The sequence below is a fragment of the Tupaia chinensis genome, unplaced genomic scaffold (assembly GCF_000334495.1).
Source record: "Tupaia chinensis unplaced genomic scaffold, TupChi_1.0 Scaffold143796_1, whole genome shotgun sequence".
NCBI classification, from domain to species: Eukaryota; Metazoa; Chordata; class Mammalia; order Scandentia; family Tupaiidae; genus Tupaia; species Tupaia belangeri.
Genome location: NW_006203646.1, coordinates 5,340,511 through 5,363,316, shown reverse-complemented (window position 1 = coordinate 5,363,316; position 22,806 = coordinate 5,340,511). Strand labels below are relative to the sequence as shown.

Genomic DNA, 22,806 nt, shown 5'->3' with positions numbered 1-22,806 from the left:
CAAGTGTCAGCATCCACAAATAAAATGGAATGGAATACAGCTATAATATCCCTTTGTCTATGTATTGTTTAGGACTGTTTTTGTCCCAAAACAGAGTTGAATAGTTACTGTAGAGACTTCATTCCAGAGAGCCTAAAATATTTAGTATCAAGCCCTTTACAGAAAAAGTGTGCCAAGCCCTCTTCTGAGTCATGCTCAGCAATGTTTACCGTAGTGTGAAAAAGGGATGGGTACCCATTTTGACAAAGGGAGGTTGGATGAAGGCACAGAGTGCCTGGAGGAAAAGAAATCTAGAGACAAAGAAGAAAGAAGAGGCAGAGGCTGACTTGGGAATACCACGTCTCCTGGGTTTTGTATACATGAGTTACAAACATCTCCACAAAGGACTCTTAGAACTAGCGGATGTGCCTCAGGGGCAGACCTTGGACATTTTATCTGTGCTTTTTGTTCTCTTTTAAGGATTCTGTATAGTCTCTTTGGAAGAAGAATGAGGTTAGGAGATTTCAGTTTTTCCTTGTTATTCTGTGTACCCAGACTAGAACCTGCAGAAAGTACTAAAGGACTCTATATGCCCCATGTCTCTGATTCAGCTATAATAATGTGTGTATGTATGTGCACATTCTAGGTAAATCAGGTGTGTGTGTGTGTGTGTGTGTGTGTGTGTGTGTGTGTGTGTGTCTTTGTGTCTCTTTGGGGAAGATATTTTAGATAAATGACCATTATCAAAAAACATTAAACATTGGAGTTTTCACTAAACAAAGTTTTCAAATAAAGACAAATTCTTCTGAAATTGACTAAAACAAGTTCAGCCCCTGGGAGAGTTGGAATTATAGTTATTTTTATTTGTTTAAAAATCTGACATTTTCATGTGTTTATCTTGTTTTCTAATTTCAGGGTAACGCCCTGTACTTCAAGTCAGCCAGAAATGTTACAGTGAATATTCTCAATGACCAGACTAAAGTGCTAACTCAGCTAATAACAGGTAAGGAAAGGAAGAATTTAGCATTGCCTGGTTCCTGCTAGACTTTCAGAAAATGCAGAATTGAAAGTCAAATCAAACACCACACGAACTTGAATAGAATGTTTAACACACTTACTGTGTCAAGAAAGAGAATGTAGCATGTATTCCAAGATTCTACTAAAGGATGGAGTCACATCAATATACAAATTGAACTTATCATATTCAAAGATACCTGCTTAGGGAGAAGAACATTTTTCATAGAACATGGCCTTAAAAATACAAGCCAGCTGTTTTATCTGGTACTCAACTAATGATAAGCTCCCTGCTCTAATGCAGAAGGAAAAACTCACTGGGATGGACTGATCGAAAGAGAGCACAACATACACAGAGCCTCACACCACACTTTATGGGTTCTAGAAAAGATTTTAATGATAGTGTGAATTCATGCCATATTTGCCATCCATGCCAACTTTAAACCTAACTCAATCACAAGATGCAGATCGATCTCCTCTGAATAAGTTTGTGTGATTCCTTTTAATACAGCAGATCTGCTCCTAACAGCTGTGGAAAGTACCCACTGGGTTTTAAGCTGCACATTCCTGAAATCTAAACAAGAATTGTTTATTCACAATAATGACCATAGTGATAAGTGTGGACCTCGTGGCCATGGTAATGTGTTTGGTGGTGTGATCAATAATGATGATACTGATAAGCATAGACCTTATGATAACATGTTTGGGGATATGATCAATTCACCCCTATTGGTTATAATATAGGAGGCATTTTGCATCCCCATAATGTACAGGGAACAGGGGATGTATGTCTGAATGACATTGTTACACTTCCCAGACAGAAATGCCATTTGTTTGGCTTTAGCACTAAGAGAAAAGTACACAGATGGAAATTTGTGAAGCCAGTTGTCTGAATGCCCTGAAACAGTACCGTGACTAAAATATCTGGAGCCCCAATAATAAGCAAACTCTGGGGAAACAGGTGCCTTTGTGTCAAGAGTCATTTTGTGCAGGAAGAGAGCCTCCCTCCCTACCTCCCTGGATCTCTGCATATTGATGTCTGCAGAGTCACATCCAGTAGGTGATGTGGAGAAACTCAAGAATTGAAGGAACCACTCACGACAGAGCCAATAATCCATAAACACGTTGTTTTAGCATGCAGCTGGATTGTTGGCCTTGCTTATATAACATCTGGCCTGCAGTCACAATGCTAAATAATTAAATAAACAGCTTCAGTAAGCAATGATTTAAGCGGCATGTGTGAAAATTGCCTCCAGGAGAGAAATAAATCCAACCTCCAGCTCCTGGATTCCCCCATTCAAAAGGAACTTATTTAGCCTGTGGACCATTTGGCATTTATTTGCAGTGGGAGATCTGGCTTCCTCAGAGATTTTGTTTTGATAAAACTGGAACTACCCAAATGACTATTATTCAGAAAAAGAGTCTATCCATCTCGTCCCCTTCTCCTTCCTCTCCATTCTCTCCTCTCTCCATTTTTTCTTCCCTCTCATTTCCTCTCCCCCTTATTCTTCCTCTCCACCTCTCCCCCATACCTCCTCCCCACCTCCTGCTCTCCTTTTCTCTCCTCCCATCCTCCCTTTCCCTCTCTCTCTCTTCCTGCCCTTTCTCTTCTCTTGCCTCTCCTCCTCCCCTCTGCCTCTTCTTCTTTCCCCTTCTCCCTCACCCTCCCTCTCTAGCCTTCACCTCTTCAGCAGTCTTTGTCTTTCTGCTGCCTTTGAGGGAGCTGGAAAACACCTATCTCTCTCTTAAGTTACCTTTGTGTTTTTTTTTTTTTAAGGTTTTTGTTTATCATAGAGCACATGCATGCACCAGAAAGAAGAAGACAGTGAGAGGGAAAGTTAGAAATCACAACCTGGGGGGATGGCCACTCTGTAATCCCTTCTCTTCCATTCTCCTCCTGGGATGATTTTCAAACTACCATATCCAAGACTCGAACCCTAGTCCGTCATGTAGAAGTCCAACAGCTTAACCACCATGCCACTCTCTGTCCCTAATCTTAAGTTAACTCTTAAAGCACAAGATAGCTAATATTAAAATAAGATGGGCAAAAAATCATTTTAATACTAGCTGTCTAGAGACTTTAAGATCATTTCTAGACAGGATAATAATGTGTTAAAAATGTAATTGTAAACACACAAACACATACATAACTACCCCACACCACTAAAGCTTTCCTCCTCCATTACATTTACACCATGGTGGAAAGCAACCAGTTGGCCCAGCAGACACTGCCTTCTAATGCCTATTATACTTGGTGGTTTCTTTCTTGGAAAGCAAATTACTATAGTCTTCTAAGGATTCAAGAGATAGAAATAGTTTATTTGATCAGTTATTGTTGTATATTTATGTTAGTTTATGTATAAATAAACAGCAGAGGACACCCCCAAGAGGGACTTCACACCAAGCTCCATCTCTAGCCTCAGCCAGCCTGGATCATGGACATGCACGTGTGCAAGCCTAGTGTGCACAGGGTGGCCCAGGAAAGCAAATCTGGGACCTGCTCACGTTGGTTTAGTTGTGTTACTGACATGCCATTGGCAGGAATAGGAAGTTTATCCTTAAACTTTTTTTTTTCCTAGGACCAGCAGTTTTCATGGTAGTTAAGGTACTGGACTCTTCAATAGCCAACCATGGTTGGAGTCCCGGACATGGTGGCTTGAAACTCATGCTAGGCATGTGGGCATACCCAAAATCCCAGGAGGTGAATGGAGGAACAGGGATTGTGGTATGGCCATCCCTCCTGGGGGGTGGGATGGGGGGTGGTGATCCCTCACTTTCCCTCTCACTGTCTCTCCAGTGAATTCATGTGCCCTATGGCAAAGGAAAAAATAAAAAAAACCTTAAAAACACAGAATTTTTTCTTTCCTTTTTGGTCGTTGTTAATTACCTTACCACACTAAATGTCAGGTGTCATAAACAAGCAAACAAATGACAACAAACAGTACTCTCCTGCTTATCTAAAGACTATGTCAAAGCCCATTAGGAATTCGAATGTTAGAAATGTGGGTAATCTTTTCACATGCAACTATGATTTAAATTATAATTCAGTTCTGCAGTTAAGTCACAAATAAATATTTCACCCATAGTACTGCTGACTTAATATCTCAGGAGTGGGTTCAAGCAGGGAACTCTCTGACCCACAAGTAGGAAAGCAGTAGGAGTGCCTTCCCCAGAATATGTTGGGGTGAGGAAGTATCAAGGGAGTTGAGAGCAGAAGTCAGGCTGGATGGCCATCAGGCCTTGCCAGCTCCCAGCTGGTGGTGGTAACATACTTGGAGACTGCTAATGCATCCTGATGGGCTCCAGTTCTCCTCCCTACTTAGGAGATTAATTAAGGAGGCACTTCACATGTAGGCTATCCCACACAGGGGGGATTAACAGAAGATTAGTTTCCCATTAGGAACAGTGATATTTTTTTCCATCCCAAGAGGAACAGTGGGTTCACTGAGGGACCTCTTAAGGAGTCTGCAGCTCTATTTGCATTTTGCTGTAGTCACTTTTTAAGATTCCAGCCATGTCCAGAGAAATGTGGCAGCCCCAGGTGAAACTGACAAAGGACAAGCCATCTGCACTGTGGAGTCAGCAGTTGCTCAGTGACGTTTTGGCTAAAACTACCATTTACTGAGCTTCAGATACCCAAATGGTCTGGCCCTGGGTAAATTCCATTCTGTGTTCTGTGAAGCCCTGAAAAGGAAGATAACTTGATTATGCTTTGTGTTTTCTGATTGCTGTAGACTTAAATACAGGTTTCTTTTATATATGCCTCCAAACTGTTCATGAGCTCAAAGTCAACTTAGTTTATTCAGAGGCAGGTGTCCCTGACTCCTCTGGAGCCAAAGCTGATGATATCACCAAGATTCACTGTGGCAAAATCCCAGCATTTGTGTCTCCCCACATCATACCCCACTTTGCCATATGACTGGATCCAGAGTGAGCAAATAGTGCCCCCTTCCTGCAACCCTGAGGTCATTCCTTCATTCATTCATAAGCACTTCATTACGTCCCCATTCCAAATCCCCACCATCATTTAACAGCAGGTAATTATCCTAAAGGTTGACAAATAATATTGACTTTATTAGAGGCTTCAATACAGTGAAGAAAATAGCTGCATCTTAACCCTGGCATTAAAAAAAAAGAAAAAAAGAAAAGAAAAGGAAAAGGAAATAAAAGAATCCAAATTCCTCATTATACATCTCTCTTCTCCAAGGTCTCTCTCTGGATCTTGGACCTTATCTCTAGTTTCCTACGTTCCCCCTTCCTCAAAAAGCTCATGTACTAGCTGTCCAGATGTACTAGATCCATGCCCCTTTGCCTTTCTGGGCAAATACATGTCCTACTTCTGTCGAACCATTCCTAGAGTTTGACTCCAGACCCAGATCTGATCTTGGCTTTCTTGGTGACCTTGAGAGAGCCCTGTCCTCCCTCACTGCAACTTGTTCTTACAACATGAAAGGAGTAAGACAAGAGAATGTCCAGGTCCTAGGCTGATTGGAGATTTTGTACTCTCTCTGCTATTGCAATCTCTCAACTCATTAAGGAGTCCTTCCAATGTCCTTTTGTGTGTCAGAAGCCTAGTGTGGATGTAAGAACAAGAGATGAGGTCTACCAAGCCAGCATAATTATGTCAAGAATGAAAGTGCACTAAAAGGTACTCATCTTTTTTATTTTTAGTGTATTATAATCATTGCCATAGAAAAATGGTGATGGTATGATGATGATGAGGAGGACCACAAGAGCATTCTCCTGTGTTTCCGTGGCACACTTACACCTGCTGAGAGTTCTCTTTATAAACACAGCATCGTTTGATTTTTTTCTTGTTGTTGTTTTTATGAGGTAGGTAGAGTAGGCAGTGATGATCCAATTTATAGAAACTGAAGTTCATAAAGATCAAGTAACTTGCCCAAGGTCACATTACCAGAAAGTGAGAGGCAGTCAGGACATTTTTTTTTTCTGATTCCTAATTCTATAGTCTTGACAAAGAGAAAGTCTATCCCAGGCGTTCAGGGACTAGCCTGGCCCCGTCAGTTAAGCCTTATTGAACATAAACAATTTTACTGAACTTCAGCATCGATGAGGCCACATTCAATGGCCCTGAAGGATTAAGACAAAAGAATATACACACACACACACAAATACACAAAGACTACTCTGATCATGTCTGAGCACCAACAACACATAAACATTGTTCAGACCACAAAAAGATTAAACATCTCCCTATCTTGGCTGATATGAGTGAATGCTGTTTAACAATGAGAATTTTGGCATTGTTCTGGTCTTTCCTACCTCTAGGTAATATTTATTAAGATACCAACTGATGGGACCAGCAGTTAGTGTAATGGCTATGTCACTGGATTCCCATGTAGTCCACCACTGTTCCAATCTCAGACTTGGTGGCTTAAACTCACGCTGAGCACATGTGCGTGCATGCCCAAGATCCCGAGTGGAGAATGGAGGAGAAGGGATTGCAGTGTGGCCATCCCCCCTGGTGGGGGTGATTTCTCGCTTTCTGTCTCTTTGTCTCTCTCTGTCTGTCTGGCTAGCACACATGCCCTATAGCAAAATCCTCTCCAAAAAAAAAAGATACCTACTGATGAAATGACTCCCACTTCCATGTCTCCTTAACCCATCCTCTGAATAACTTAATATGAGGTTAAATCCCATATTTTTTTTTCTCCCCTAACAACTTCTTACTAGTTACCCATGGTATTCTTTCTTCCTCACTGCAAGGAGTAATAAACCCCACTTGGTCAACAAGAGGTGTTTTCCTAGTGGTCTTTGACTGGAAGGCATTAAGAACCCCTTCATTACTACTTATGAAGTACCACATTCTTGAAAATACTTAAAAGGAAGCAAAAGTGCTATGTCAAATCTCCTGAATTGGTGAGAATATCCAAGATTTCTGGACTTTACCCTCAAACTTTTCTGTAAATATTTCTAGATCAAAAGATAAATTCATTTGATTCTCGCTAGGTTCAATGAGGACAATTAAACCCCACTTAATTCTGATGCATTTCTATAGACCAGCTTTTGAGAGCCACCTAAACTATAGTTATTGAGGCAGATAGTTCAAGATCAGATGATCTCTTTTTAGCAGTTTAACACTTAACCTGTTTTGCTTATTTTTTTTATAATAGTAGTTAAAGCTCTCTTCAGTTTTCTGATTTTTCTATTAATAATTTATTTAGCTTACATCTATCATTCTCTACCAGAATAAAGATGCCATGAAATCAGGCACCTTGTCTTCATTATGTACCGCTATAGTGTCATCTTCAAGTACAGCGTCTGTGGTCCTTTGACAAACCCTCCAAATTTATTTTTACTGAATGAAGTTCTAACATAAGAGATTCAACAACTTTCAAGGCAATTAATTGCAATATATTATAGCTCTTTCTGCCAGGAAGTGATCTATATACTGAGAAAATAGACTTGTCTTGGTGTCAGATGCAGAAAAGTGGGTCAAGGGTACAAGATCAGACAGATTTTGGCTGAATTTAAAGGAGTCCTTTACAACTGTTAGGGCTGATCAGAGATAAACACTTGCCTCATGAGTAGTGAGCTTCCTATGCCTTGATACACTCAAGCCAAAATGTACAACCATCTCCCAGTATTTCGTGGCTTGCTAAGGGAAATATCGTTCAAGCATTAGTTTTGAGGAAGGACTTGAGGGTCTTTAATACCATCATCTGACAGAATGTGATTAAAAGTCATTGATAGACATGTCTAAACTCATGAGACTAATTTTTATGGTTGGCTTCTGAAAACCAACCCACTGAATACTGAAGTCTTACACAATCTTATCACATGTATATGTTCTATAAAAAACTTTCTGCAGTCAAATGAAGTGAAGCTAATGTATGCTTTTCCCTCTCCCTCTCCTCTCGCTCTTCTTCCTCATAGGTCCAAAAGCCATAGAAGCTTATGGCAAAAAGTTTGAGGTAAAAACTGTTTCTGGAAAATTGCTCTTCTCTGCAGATGACAATGAAGTGGTAGTAGGAGCTGAGAGATTAAGAGTTTTAGGTAAGAAAATTTTAAATATTTTTATTGATTTGTTGCTTTTATGTATATTTTAGTGAAATATGAAATGTGAAAGCTTGTTAGGGACTGAATATATGAGTTTCTCCAAAATTCGTTGTTAAAACTGTAATCTCAATGAGATAGGTAATTGGAGGGGCCCTTTGGGAAATGATAAGGTCATGAGGGTGAAAGCCTCATGAATGTCATTAGTGGCCTTCTAAGAAGAGACCAGAGAACTAGCTGTTTTCCACCATGTGAGGATACAGCAAGAAGGTGGCCATCTGCAATCTAAAAGAGAACCTAGCCATACTGGAATCCTGATCTTAGACTTCCTGTCTCCAGAGATGTGAGCTGTAAATTTTTGCTATTTATAAACCACCCAGTGTACTTTGTTATAGAAGACCAAACTAAGATGAATTTGTCTAGAAGAGTGATAAAGGCCAATTATCTAGATTCTTATAAAGCAAGATTGTTGAACTTTCCAAGAGCTTGGTCCTCTGATGAAAGTTTCTCAAGTTGTGAAGTTTTTATGGCATATCTTCCATCACTGAGCTGTGGGTGGGGCTGTGTGCTCATGTGAACATGCATATTGGAGCACTTTATACCCTCACATTGTATGAAGCAAGACTTATGTACATGATGCAGTGATTCCTAAACCTGGTTGCAAAATAAGAATGATGTAGAGAACTTCTGAAAACTTTAGTTTTATAGACTCAACCATGAGTTACTGAATTAGAAATTCTGGGGGGAAGGCCTAATAATTTATTATTAAAAACATTCGTGGGGCAGGCCATATGGTTGCACCGTGGTTTACCAACACTCTACGAGTCCCACCCACCTGGGAGGGTTCTGGATTTGTGTCCAGAGACCTCAGTGAACATACCAGGTGTGTGCATGTCCATGATCTGAGGCTGGCTGAGGCTGGAGGTGGAGCACCCTGCTGTAGTAGCATGAGAACACTAGCATGAAGGGGGAAGGGGTGCCTCTTTTACTCTCTCTTGCTCATTCATGAAAGAAAGAGAAATTTAAAAGATACACACATTTGCAGTAATTTCTAAAGAATTGCTGTTAGAATCATTAAATTGAAGCACCATGGCTTTACACTGAAATAATCTCAAGTGGTGGTTTAAGAGTATTGGGACAAGAGTTGACTTTTAACCCCAGCTGTCGCCTACTCGCTTTCAGGAATTGGGCAAGTTATAGCCACCACTGAGACAACTTCCTTTTTTGCTCAATTGGGCTAAGAACCTCTACCATCTTCAGTTGTCCCTAAGGCTAAATAAGACCATGTTATAAGCACTATCACAGTGTCTAAAGCAGAACAGAATTTCATCAAGGGTAGCTGCTGCTGTCACTGTTACTACTTATGGTAATATTACTATTAATGCTAATACTTCCTTTTCTTCCCTTACTCCCTAATATTTACTATTAACATAGTAGCTAAAAGTTTAGGCTCTGGAATTAATTAATATATTTAAACTCATTTCTATCCTTTACTAGTTGTGTAGCCTTAAGCAAGTGTTCTAACCTCTCTGTGCCTCTTTGCTTACCTGTAAAATTGGTGTAATAGAAGTACATAGTGAAGGGGCCAGCAGTGGCATAGTGGTTAAAGGTGCTGGATTCCCACATGGCTGACCACAGTTCAAGTCCCAGACCTGGCAGCTTGCTTTCTCACTTTCTCTCTCCCTCTCTCTCTGGTCAAATTGAAATAAACCAATGAATAAATAAATGAATAAAGTTAAATGAAAAAAAATTTAAAAAGAAATACATAGTGAATAAAAATTCAATGATCTAATTTGTGATTGAATAAAATAATCTATGTAAAGTAGTAAGTGGCTAACATAGTCCAGTGTTCGGTAAGGACTAGCTTTTATCTTAAATTAGGAGGATGATGATATTTTTTTTTACTTGAAATTGTTATTTGTCCTCTGTGTTATTACCTGTACTCTGTATCTTCCTTCTCTTTCACTACTCCTGTCTTCTCCCTGACCCTCTTCTCTATCCTTAGTCAATCAGCCTATCTAATCTATGTGCCTGTTTCTTTCTCTCAATACATATTCATGTCTAAGCTCTGTGCTAGATAAGTCATAGAAGGCCATACTCCACCCTGGTATCTTCCCTGAGTTCTAGATCTTCTTCTTCACCTAGATATTCTACCAGCCCTTTAAGCATAATGGGTCTCAAGTGCCTAGCATAATCACTCATACACATATTCCATCACCCTCCCCTCTCCCACCTGTATTTGTCCGTGACATCCCTATCACTCTTACCAGTATCACTGTGTTCCCTTCTCCTATCCTTAAAACTTCAGCATCTTCCTGGCCATCATCAGATCAGCAGTGTCAAAGGATGGAAGTGACCATTCTTAGGGGGCTGAATGGAGATGAGAATGCAGGGGATGGTCTAATCTCTGGTCAATGGCTTACCTACGTTATGAACTGGAAAAGATTTTTGTTTTTCAGGGCCTGCTTTTACTTCTGTTTGTAAAATGAGAATTATCTAGTGCAGAAGTGTTCAGATATTTTCTAGTGACAGTCACTTTGAAAAAGAAAATTTTGAGAAGAGCAGGTGGCGTAATGGTTATTCATTGCACTCCCACATAGTTTACTATGATTGGAGTACTAGACCCGGTGGCTCAAAAATCACCAGGTGCATGTGTGTGCAAAATCCCATGAGTAGACTGAGGAAAAGGGATCATGGCATGGCCATCCCTCCTGGGCGAAGATTTCTCATGTCCTGTCTCTTTGTCTCTTTCTGTCTCTCTGGTAAGTGCATGCCCCCTATAGCAAAAATCACTAAAAAAAAAAAGAAAGAAAATTTCATACGTAGCCCCAATAAATAATGAACCAAGATTGCTCTGGATTATGGGTGAAGGTTTGGAAAGGGAAAGATCAGACATTGGAGTCTTTGTGGCATGGTTTTATTTTTTTCTCCTATGTTCTTTGGGGACCATTTAGAATTTTTTCTCTTAAGCACATTTTCTTTTCCATCAAAGAAAGAAAAAGAGAGACAGAAAAGGGAGACAGGGAGAGAGAGAGGACGAGAGGCACCCCCTAAAAGACTCTTGACACTGCAATCCACTCTCAATGCTGGCCACCAGGATCAGGGCACACATGTGTGCCTACAATCTATAGAGGGAAGTCTTGAGATCTGAACCTGGAACCTTCCCATGTGACTTCAGCATCACTGAGTTGTGCCACATAAAGTGTGTATGTTGTACTTGTAATGGAGATTTTATGCCTGGTCATTTAAGTGTTTTATTTGTTTTCTGAAATGAGATGAATGTATTTTTCTAAACACTATGCTAAATAAACTTTATCTTAATTTTAAAAAAGAAACTTATTCTTAAAGCCTCTTACCTGAATAATCTTAAAAAATATTTAAGGGACCAAGAGTTAGCATAATGGCTATGTTGCTGAACTCCCATGTAGTCGACTGCAGTTCAAATCCTGGACCCAGTGGCTTAAACTCACGCCAGGCACGTGTGCGTGTGTGCCCAAGGTCCTGAGAGAAGAATGGAGGAGAAGGGATTGGGTGTGGCCATTCTCCCTGGGGAGGGCGGGGTGATTTCTCACTTTCTGTCTCTCTGTCACTCTCTGGTGAGTGCACATGTCCTGTATTAAAAAAAAAAAATTAAAAAGTTGATTGACCACTTGACCAGGCCCCATGCATTATTTTACTTGTAACTCACACATACCTTGTAAAGTAGGCACCATTTTACCCCCCCTATTTTACAGATGACAGAACTGGCCTAGAGAATAGGTCATAGGCAAGAGTGAGTCATATAAAGACTGAGAACAAGGAGTCCCAGCCAGGTATTCTCTACACAGAGTGCTTTACTGCAAAGCTCTGTGCTTTGCTGCCTCCTCTACTCATCCCATTTTCAGATAAGGAGACTAAGGCTTGAAAGGTGGAGAAACTTGGCCAAGATTAAGTGCCAGGAAAGGTAGGATTGGCATTCAGATCCCTGCCTGTGGATATCAGCCTCAAGGCACTTCATTACTCAAAACTATGTTGATTCTAATACTTCTTCTAATTCTCCCAATGAATACTTTTTTCTCTTTGTGGAAATGACATTTTTCATATTCTAGGTGGTGGGGGGGTGAGGGAGTGGGGAACACAAACTCTTCAGGCTATGCTCTTCTTCAAGAGTACTTTGTTATCAACTAAAATAATTTCCCAAGGGAATGAGCAGTGGTAGCTCATGCCAGGATCATTTTGTACGAAGGAGTTTGGCACTTCCCAGTAGTCTTTGGTGCTTCCTGAGTCACCTTTCTGCTTTAAAATCTGACTTTGCAAAGACACAGGGTACTTTTAAACAGTCAAACACTGGCTTAAAATTAGTGTACGAAACTCTGTGATAGTATCATTTAAGAACTTATCCCATCCTACCCATCCCCCTGGTTACTTAGACTCAAGACTAGAGGATGACTGTAGTTTTCTGTTACTTCAAAGCAGGTGGATGCGTTTGATGTCATTTGTGATATTTCATTTAGAAAATGATGGCGGAGAAGATCTGTCCCTCTCCATCATTAAATAGATGCATTTGCTTTTTTATGTAAAAATATAGATAGGAAGCATCAAATTAAATACCACTGCTGCTATCAATGCTGAAAAGATTTGGAAATGACCACCCCACAAATCGCTCATCAACCCACTCAGTAAAATGAGTTCAGTGTGTTGCAGAAATGAGCTTCCTGTCAGCTGGGATTCAGCCATATGGTGTGGAACGAGAAGTTTAGGCAATCTCATTTTCAGTTTAATGAGAAGTTTGTCTTTTTGAGTTGTCAGCCATACAAACTCTTGGGAGGGCTGAATCTGGATGCATATTTCATGGTAGCATCTTACAGAGCTGGGTTTGAGTTCTTGCTCAACCACCTGGATCTGAGAGACCCTATTGAATTCTGTTTTTCTCTTTAACCTTCCATTTCCACCTGTCTAAAACAAAAAGAAGAGAATGAAATAATGAAGGGAAGGAAAAATTAATGAACAAGAACCATATACAACTCGGCCAGTTATTTTATTGATAGCTAGTTGAGTAGGTATAAACAGTGGAGGCCTAAGAAGATACTGGCTCTTGGATGTGGTACCTTCACTAGTAGGTTCAGAACTACTTTTAAAATTCTTTGGATAACTACTTACATCTTAACTGACAACCTTGAATACATACATGCAAGGACTTGGGACAGCATGGCAAAGGAACCAGAAGCCATGTGTCCTAAGGATCGATTCAATTACCTGGAAACTTTTATCCTAGAAAAGATGTGTGTGGGAGGTCAGGGAAGAGGGGCAAATGTAGGCAGGTTGTAATTGCTGATCTCTTATATACATATATATCTTTCCTGTGAGAGATAAAAGAGCAGACAAGAGTCACAGAAGTGACAAGAGTCGTCGAAAAGTCATGACATATTTTTCTGTGTTTTTCTATGCAAAAATGCCTCATGACTGTGGATGACCCAATAGTTGAGAAACTGAGAGCACAGGTTTTATAGCTAGTGCTGGCCTGTAGTCCTGGCTTCTCATACTTGTCAGCTGGTGCCTTTGGATGTGCCACCTTGCTTTCTGGGCATCCTTAACACCCATGCGAAGTAAGGTACAGCGCCCAGTTCTCGGTATTGTTGGGAGAACCGAGTGGCACAATGTGTGTAACGTGACTAGTACAGTGTGGGGTGAGCAGTAAGCAGTTGGCGCACATAACTGCTTTGTCGTTGGTGGTTTCTGTGGGTCCATTTAGGTTTCAGGAGACCCTTCAAGTCCTGAAATTGTCCACCACTTCTGTGTGTTCACTAAAGAAATTGCCTGAAATTTGTGGGAGTGTTTCTATATTAGATAACTTTAAACTGGTAACTTCCCAGATGCATTCAGGGCCACAGCAGAAGGAACCTCTCTAGGTTAGGAAGTACTACCCCACCTATTTTACCTGTGTGCAGGTAAGGCTGGTCCTACCAGCATGTGTATTCTTTTTTTTTTTTTTTTTAGAGGTTTTTGCTATAGGGTGCATGCGCTTGACAGACAGACAGAGACAGACAGACAGAAAGCGAGAAATCACCCCCTGGGGGGATGGCCATGCCACAATCCCTTCTCCATTCTCCTCTTGGGACCTTGGGCATGAACACACACACGCCCAGTGTGAGTTTTAGGCCACCGGGTTTGGGACACGAACCACGGTCAACTACATGGGAGTCCAGCGACATAGCCATTACGCTAACTACTGGTTCCCAGCATGTGTATTCTTAAGAACATAGGTAATGAAAGGATTGAAAGCCTTAGTGAATTCCCAATTTTGTAGAGTCTTTCCCCCAACTCAAGACAGTGGTTCTCAAACTGTAGCCTTTGGATAAAGAACATCAGCTATGATCTACTTGTTATAAATGCATACTCTCAAGTGCTACATGAGACCAGCTAAATTAGAAACTCAGAGGTGGAGCCTCACTAGGTGTTTAAACAATCTCTCCAGGTGTTTCTGATATACCCTAAAGTGTGCAAACCATCAACCCAAGACAATCACAGCAAAAGCATTTTGCTACAACTCTGCTGGTAACTTTCAGGTGATTTAAGACTTGGCTTGTACCACTGCAATCCAGGAAGGCTACAATATAAACATAACTAACATACATTGAATATTTGCTGGGGCCAAACAAATCGGTCACCATAAATAAATCTCTTTGGTCTTCACTAGTCTTAGGTGAAGGATGCCTTATCAACTTCATATACATATGGACAAACTGAGTCACAGAGTGGAATGATAACTTGTCCCAAGTTCCAAAGAGCACAAATGGCAGAGTCAGAATTCGAACCCAGGAAGACTTACTAATTCTATGACATCTATCACAGGAATCTTCAATTCCCCAAACTCTGTAGCATGTTGCCATCTCAACAAGATGGGAAAGGGATGGGACAACAGTTTTCCAGATAGTCCCTTCTTTTTATGCTGCTAGATGTTCCACTATTCCCCAAATTCTTCTACTTTTCTGAATGTTCCCATTTCCTTTGCTAAACTCTTCTTTAACTTGGAAAATAACATGGATTCAACTTAGGGTCACTCATGGTCACTCATGGACTCCCAAGGCTCAGTTCTTACTTTTCTTTTTCTATGGGAAATCACATACCTACAAATGACCTGCTTATGGTTTCAAGGCCTGCTTCTTTTCACATGATCCCTGAGTTTCTCTTTGCCAGTGAACCATCTTCTCACTTCTAATCTCGAATTCCCAACAGCCTGGACTTTTCTGATGGAGGCCTTTGTACCAATTCCACTTGACTACCTGCAGCCGACCTTCTGTCTCCTCTACCCAGCTCCCTCCTCTCCAGTCCTACTCCTCTAGTTCTCCTTAAGGCCACTCTTCTTGCTTTCTTGCAGTTCAAGTACAAGTTTGCATTCATCTACCTGGTTTCATATGAATATGAATTATTTTTGCCATCTTTTTTTTTTGTCCTTATTACAAACGTATCTATTTTGGGCTGGCACAAAGGGATATAAGTTTGTAGATGGGTCCATCCACTTAATTACCAAAAAGGTGTAAAATCAGTGTGCAAAATGAGATGTGATGCAGTTTAGCTTTAATTACAGGACACAGTTAATAAATATCAGACAGAAGTGCCCTTTAAAAAGCAGTAAGAAAGTAGGCAACATAAATGCCAGTGCATCTAAGAGGCATCTTCATGGCAACACTAGGGAAAATATGACTTGGGTTTTCATTAATGACCAATTTCATTGAACAATGAATTGGGCATTATAGCATTTATAAACAAAGGATAATTATAAAGTAGTACTCTAATTGTTAATTAGATCTATTTATACTCTAGATTAGTTTTTTAAATATGTCCTCTAGATGCTACTTGATGCTAATTATCCAAGTTACATTATTATCAATTGAAAAACATTTTTAATTAAATCTAAAGCCATTTAAGTTTGCATAAGATTTATAGAAATTTAAATGTGGTCTGATATTAAACTTTTTTTGTAGGACTATATCAGATGATATATTTAGCCTTTTGAATTAGTTTTTGATGAAACTCTCTACTACAACCTGGCAATTATTAATTACAGTGTAAGAAATGGGAATATTCTTAGTGTGACCATTCTAAATGTGCATGTTCTATCACAGCCACAAGGGAATCTTCACAAAGTTCATGGAAAGTGCAGATTATAAGAAAACTATGAATGATTTCAAAAATTTATACACCAAAATAAACTTGTACTTTAATTCTATTTTCCAGGGGTTTTTTTCCCCCATAGGGTATGTGTGCTTGCTAGAGAGAGACAGAGGGAGACAGTAAGAGGAAAGATAAAAAGTCACTCCCCAAGGAGAAATGGCCATGCCACAATTCCCTCTCCCCCATTATCTCCTGGGATTTTGGGCATGCAAACAAAGATACCTGGCATAATTTTTAAACCACGAAGCCTGGGACTCGAACTGTGGTCAGACATGTGGAAGCTCAGTGCCTTAACTACTATGCACCTGCTGACCCCACATTTTTTCCACTTTTTGAAGTGCTCTCATGTGCAAAGATACACACACACACACATAAAAATAGATACACACATACATATATATATACATTTTTATATCTAATATCAACAAGTTACTGATTCTGGAGCCTTGGAGCTACAGAGATGAATAGCATTGTCCTGCTGCCTTTGTCTAATAGGAAAGGAGAGACATATGCCTATATCTGACAGCCCAAGAAAGAAACTGCCTAAGAAGGATAAAAAGCAAAGAACCTGTAGAATTCAACTGAGCTGGGGTGGGGTCAAGAGAGAGTTTAGCAATCTTAAGCTTTCAACGAAGGGCATTTGAAATAGATCTTGAGTGTGGATTAAGGGGAAAAGCATAGAGAGTCCTTTCTTGGTGAATGAACTAGGACATATTTATCATTCAAGACTCACTTGGATGTAAGGGATATAAATCCAGCTCAAAGTGAGAGACAGATAATTTATTGCCTCAGGTTGTTGAAAAGCCCAGGGGTAGTTGGCTGCAGGCTAGATTCGGTAGCTCAAATAATGAGACCGAAACTTAGTTTCTTTCTCTTTTTCCAATCGTTTTCCAATCTGCCTTCTGTCTTCAACTCTGCTGGTGAGCAGAAAGAGTGCTTACCTTCCTCACAGAAATCCACCAAAGCCTTGGGTTTTACTCCAACTGGACTGACTTAGGTCATCTGCCCATCCCCTTGAACTAGTCATTGTGATCAAAGTGATGCAGTACGCTGCTTAGCAGGGCCTGGGTCATATTTCCACAGCTCGAGCTAGGGTTGGAATGACTGAGAGTGAAACAGAGCACAGGAAAATTAGGGTGCTGTTACCAGAAGAAGAAATATATGCTGGGCAAAAAAAATAATTGTGCGTGTGACAAATATTTGCTGTAATAATCAAAGGTACAATAATGAAAAATCGTGGTGGCTATACATAAGACTGTGGAACCCAGGAACTATAAAGGGTCTAATCAGAAAATCTGGAAAAGTTCTCTCCCCCTTGCTGGCTCACCCCAGACACATTGCCCTTTCACAGTTTACACAGGCATTTTTTCACTGCCTGACCATTTTACTTACTGTTCCCTCTGCACAGATTGCTCTCTTCCGGAATATGCTCATGAGTCTCTTTCTTTGTGGCTCAGATATCACCTTATCAAAGAGACTCTTTGACCTGACCACTTCATAAAAGTAATATGTTCCAGGGCTGGCAGGTGACGTGGTGATTAAGGGCGTTGGACTCCCACATGACTGACCACAGTTCAAATCCCGGACCTGGCAGCTTGCTATCTCAAGTTTCATCTCTGTCTCTGTCTCTATCGCTCTTGCTCTTGCTCTGCCCCTCTCTGGTCAAATTAAAATAAATAAATAAAGTTAAATAATAATTCTTTTAAAAAAAAAAGTAACATGTTCCTGCTGCCACTGCCTCTATAAGGAATTGCAAACTTCGGCCTGAGGACTAAATCAGGCCCAAACCATGGCCTGGATTTATAAATATTTTATTGGAACACAGCCATGCTCATTTGTTTAAGTTTTGTCTGTGTTTGCCTTTGTACCACAATAGCCCTGTATAGGAAAAGTTAGCCAGTTCTGGTCTGTCCCTTTACACTGCTTTGTTCTTCTGTGGCTATTGGTCACAACATGACATTGTGTATGTTTGTTTATTTTCTTCCTATCCCTCCTCATTACCTTGTAAGCTTTGTGGCAAGAGAAAGTTTGGTTTTACAGAGACTGTAGTTGAACCTGGTCCATGATAAGCACTCAGGAGTATCTGTTGTGTGAATGGACTGAAGAATTTTGAACACTGGAATGTCTCATAACCAACCTGACAGTAAAGTACAAAAGAGGAAGGAAGATCTTGCATTTAAGTTAGGAGAACATTACATTTGTCGAGGACTCATAAAAGTCTGAATGAGAGTAGAAAGAGAAGAGAAAACATATTGGAAAGACCATCTCGAGACAAGAGATGCCTGGCTGAGTAGAGGGGCAGAAAAATCATCCATATAGCTTGAACAGATGGATTTCAGAGAGATGGCCAGGAAGTGAGCTGGAGTAAGGATACAGATGAACTCATCAAACAGAGCTTCATCAAAAGGCCTCGAGTCACCCCATTCATTTCTGTCTTTAAAGAAGTCTCCAGAGCTGGTTTACTACGGCTATGACCACCCTCCCTGATTCAAAGGGTCCTATCTTATGTTCCCGTGATTTTTCCAAACCTACTCTGCCTTCCACCATGGCAGGATGAAGAAACTCAAAGACCTTAGAATATGACAGAATTGGAATTTGGTTGTCATATTACCAGCCATGTGAGGTTGATCCCGTTATTCCAATCACTTAGATGTCATGTATAGATTCTAAATAAACAGCCTCTCCCCTTTCCTTTGCCTTTGCCACTATCAGGGAGAAAAAGGAAATGTGAACGAGGCTAGAGGATTATATGAACGAGTGAAAAACAGTTCCTTGTACATGGTGATGAAAAAGGAATAATTTAGACACTGATCCTGGGGAGGGGAGAACCTACCAATCTAATAAAACACATTCGGGTAACAAATCAGAGGAGCCTAAAACTCACCAGGGCCCTCCTTTGACTCTCTGTTACATTAGCAGAGATAATCTGCCGAGGACTCAACTGTTTAGAGAGAACTGCGGATTGTATTGCTCTTCTGTGGCACCTCATTCCAGAGGTGGTTCATTATTTACAGGAATACAGGAATAATGTATTAGATCATAAAGATACATTTCCCATAAACAATGCAGCGAGAAAGCCAAATATAAAAGAGTCTCAGATGAACAACCCCAATCTAATAAACCGGAGATACTTAATGAGAAAAAGCACCATTCTACGATAGAAAAAATAGTAATGGGATTTTATTTGAAATGCTACTGGGAGTACAACTCTTATAATTCTCAAAAAAAAAAAAAAATTAAGAAGAGCCACTCCAAAAGCCTAGATGATTCCGCCGCCTTGTACATTCATCCACCCACGTATATGGGCATCACAAGCTGCAAAGGTTTGGCTTTCGCCCTGAAGCTCAAGGCAGATAATTCCCCATGCAGGAGGAAAAGGCATTTGCTGGGCCCCACACAATTTTCCCTTTGGCAAGACGAAGATGTGATTTAATGTGAACGTGATGGATGCATGGTTCTGTGTAAACATCCCCCTCTGTCCCAGCAGTGAAGCTTAGCAGCCCTCCCCAGCCTTCCAGCCATGTCTCTCTCAGTGGTATGTGGGGGAGAGGGAGAAGAGAAAAGGCAGTTGAGGACATTTGTTACCTTTCTAGTTTGATTAAACAGTTGATGAGGTTCACTACTAGATTACTAATTTTTTTTTTTTGAGAGGTTTTTGCTATAGGGGGTGTGTGCTCACCAGACAGATAGAGAGACAGAAAGCAGGAAATCACCCCCCAGGGGGGATGGCCATGCCGCAATCCCTTCTCCTCCATTCTCCTCTCGGGATCTTGGGCATGCATGCACACACACCCTGCGTGAGGTTAAGCCACTGGGTCTGGGACTTGAACTGCGGTTGACTATGTGGGAGTTCAGCAACATAGCCATTGCACTAACTGCTGGTCCCACTACTAGGGTACTTTGAAGAGAACCAATTCCAACACTTACCAAGGGAGGGAGATGAGATGTTTGTTTGTTTGTTTGTTTGTGGAACTGACAAGATGTTGATTTCTCTATCAGCCACAGTGAGTGTACTTTCAGACATCTATTGGTTTATTTTTGTCAACAAAATTTGCTTCTTGCCAGTTAATACCAAGAACAGAGTATTTCAGATGAAGCGATAAACTTCTGCCAGGCTGTCTTCAATATCAGCAGCTCTCCTTTCTCATGAATTATTTTGACTGTTGTAGAATATTCTTATGCCACCAGAAGTCACCTAAGTAGAATTTTTTCTTTTTCCTTTCCAGCAGAGACCAAGGGGAATATTGGTATTCCACAGTGACACTAGGAATTTAATGAGATGACAATGTGAATAAGAAAATCTTGGTGCACAGAATAGGGGAGGAAATTAACTCTATTCTCCTTTATTGGAAGGACTTGAATTTCATTTGCTTATTTGATTGGGAGAAAAGAGGACTAAAAATATACTCTTAAGCTCCTTAGGCTCCTCTGTCCCCTAGAATATGGTAAAGGTATAGAAAGTATACTACCCTTCTAATCTTAACTCCTTCTGCGCCCTGTCTTCTTTAGGAAGACTAAGTAAAGTGAAAAGTCAGCTTCCCAACAAAGAAAACAGGGAGAGATGGAGGGGTAAATATCCAGACCCCTCAGGGCATAGAATAGAAGAACATGCCCACATTTCCCCCCTTTAGGATAGTCATATAGGACAACATAATTGTTAACTGTGTATGAAGTTTGGACACAGACCACCTGAAAGATTTCAATTCTGTCTCTAATAATATAACCTTGGGTAAGTTTCTAAATCTCTAAAAACCTGAGGATGCTCACTTTTAACAAGGGGATAATAAGAGTACTTAAAGGGATCAGCAGATGGAGTAATGGTTATGTTACTGGATTCCCATGTAGTCAACTGCAGTTTTTGAGTCCTGGACCCAGTGGCTTAAACTTGTACTGGGCGCATGTGTGCTCATGCCCAGAATCCCAAGAGGAGGCTGGAGGAGAAGGGATTGTAGTGTGCCCATCTCCCCTGGGGCGTGATTTCTCGCTTTCAGTCTCTCAGACATATGGACAAAGAACAAACTTTGTTTTGTAAATTTCTTACATAGCAGTACCAGAAGGTGGCATAGTGGTTAAAATGCTCAATTCCCACATGGTCAGCCATGGATGGAATCTCAAACCTGGTGGCTTGAAACTCATGCTGGACATGTGCACCTGCAAGTCCAAAAATCCCAAAAGAGAAAGGAGGAGAAAGAATTGTGGCGTGGCCATTCTCCTTTATGTGAGGGGGATGATTTCTCACTTTCTCTCTCTCTGTCTCTCTCTGTCTCCCCAGAATGAGTACATGTCTGATGGGGGGGGGAGTTCTCAAAGAAGAACGCCAAAGCACGTGTGCAATGAACACTACATAGCACTGAAAATGTGTTATAAAGCCTAAACAAATGTATAAGCTAGAACGTGGCTGCAGTATGTGCTGAGAGGATTGGATGGTGTGCATTAGAAACAAGCAATAGGGGGCCAAGCCTACAGGAGCAGAATGAGTACATGTCTGATGGGGGGGGGAGTTCTCAAAGAAGAACGCCAAAGCACGTGTGCAATGAACACTACATAGCACTGAAAATGTGTTATAAAGCCTAAACAAATGTATAAGCTAGAACGTGGCTGCAGTATGTGCTGAGAGGATTGGATGGTGTGCATTAGAAACAAGCAATAGGGGGCCAAGCCTACAGGAGCGGTCAGGGGGAACTTCCTAGAGCAGACATTTTTTTTGGGCCGGGGGCCGGGGTCCACTTAGCAGGTCACAGGGAAGAGCAGTAGCCTCCTGTACAGCAGGATCACAGCACTTGGAGCACAGCTCTGTGTGACAAAGGAGGGAGTGTGCTGCCCTTGTGCTTTCCAGCAAAGAAGCACATTGGGACGTCTCTTTGTGGAAGAGAGTTTCATTATTGGCACATAGTAAACAGTAACTCCTTCCTTCCCCAAAAACCTGATTCAAGGAGAAGAGATTTCAGGGTTCTACTAAAGCTTTCTGGGAATTTCCCTCTTGACAGGGTACTGTCACAGGGAGCCACTAAAACAGTAAGAAGAATATTGGATATTATTGTGATTCTGTAAGTCAAAGACAAAAGACAAGTATAGTTGGACTCAGTATATTTATGATGCAAGAACATTCACAGTTCAAAAAAGAAAGGAAATGACATCAAGAGAAATCTTCTTGGCAGAGTTATTTAAATGGTGGGGAGGCAGTTTTTCTTTAAAAAGAAATGTAATTGCATTCAACAAATGTTAATTGTGCATTTACTCTGGGCAACTGCTGTGCTGGCCAAGGGACATCTTGGATCCTTGCCTTACTGGATTTCACAGCCAAGCAAGAAGGACTGCTGTTTTAAACATTTCCCTAAGAATGTGTGTTAACTTGAAAGCAAAGTTTAAGATGCTATAGAATTAGGAGATTTATGTAACACCATTTTATAGGTAAAGGGAGTCTTCCTAAAGTGAGTGATGATTAAGTTGCAACCAGAAGGACGAATTAGAGTTAGTTCTAGAATTGCAAAGGCCTGGTATGGAGCAGCTGTTCCGGGCACATAGTACATGCGCAAAGACCCGTGGAAGCATAATCTTTCAGAAAGAAAAATATATTTCTCTTCAAACATTCTTAAATAGGAGAACCAGCAGGTGGCATGGTGGTTAAAATGCTGAATTCCC

At 40.7% G+C, this 22,806-nt stretch overlaps 1 protein-coding gene across 2 annotated transcripts in view; it reads left to right on the top strand.

Annotated features, from left to right (window-relative positions):
• SGCD (sarcoglycan delta) overlaps window positions 1–22,806 on the top strand; it is a 442,307-nt gene that overhangs the window by 270,963 nt on the left and 148,538 nt on the right. For both annotated transcript variants that reach the window (XM_006165094.2, XM_006165095.3), the window contains exons 4-5: window positions 895–982; window positions 7,891–8,010. In XM_006165094.2, the coding sequence (XP_006165156.1) occupies window positions 895–982; window positions 7,891–8,010 (208 nt within the window). The remainder of the gene's footprint in view (window positions 1–894; window positions 983–7,890; window positions 8,011–22,806) is intronic.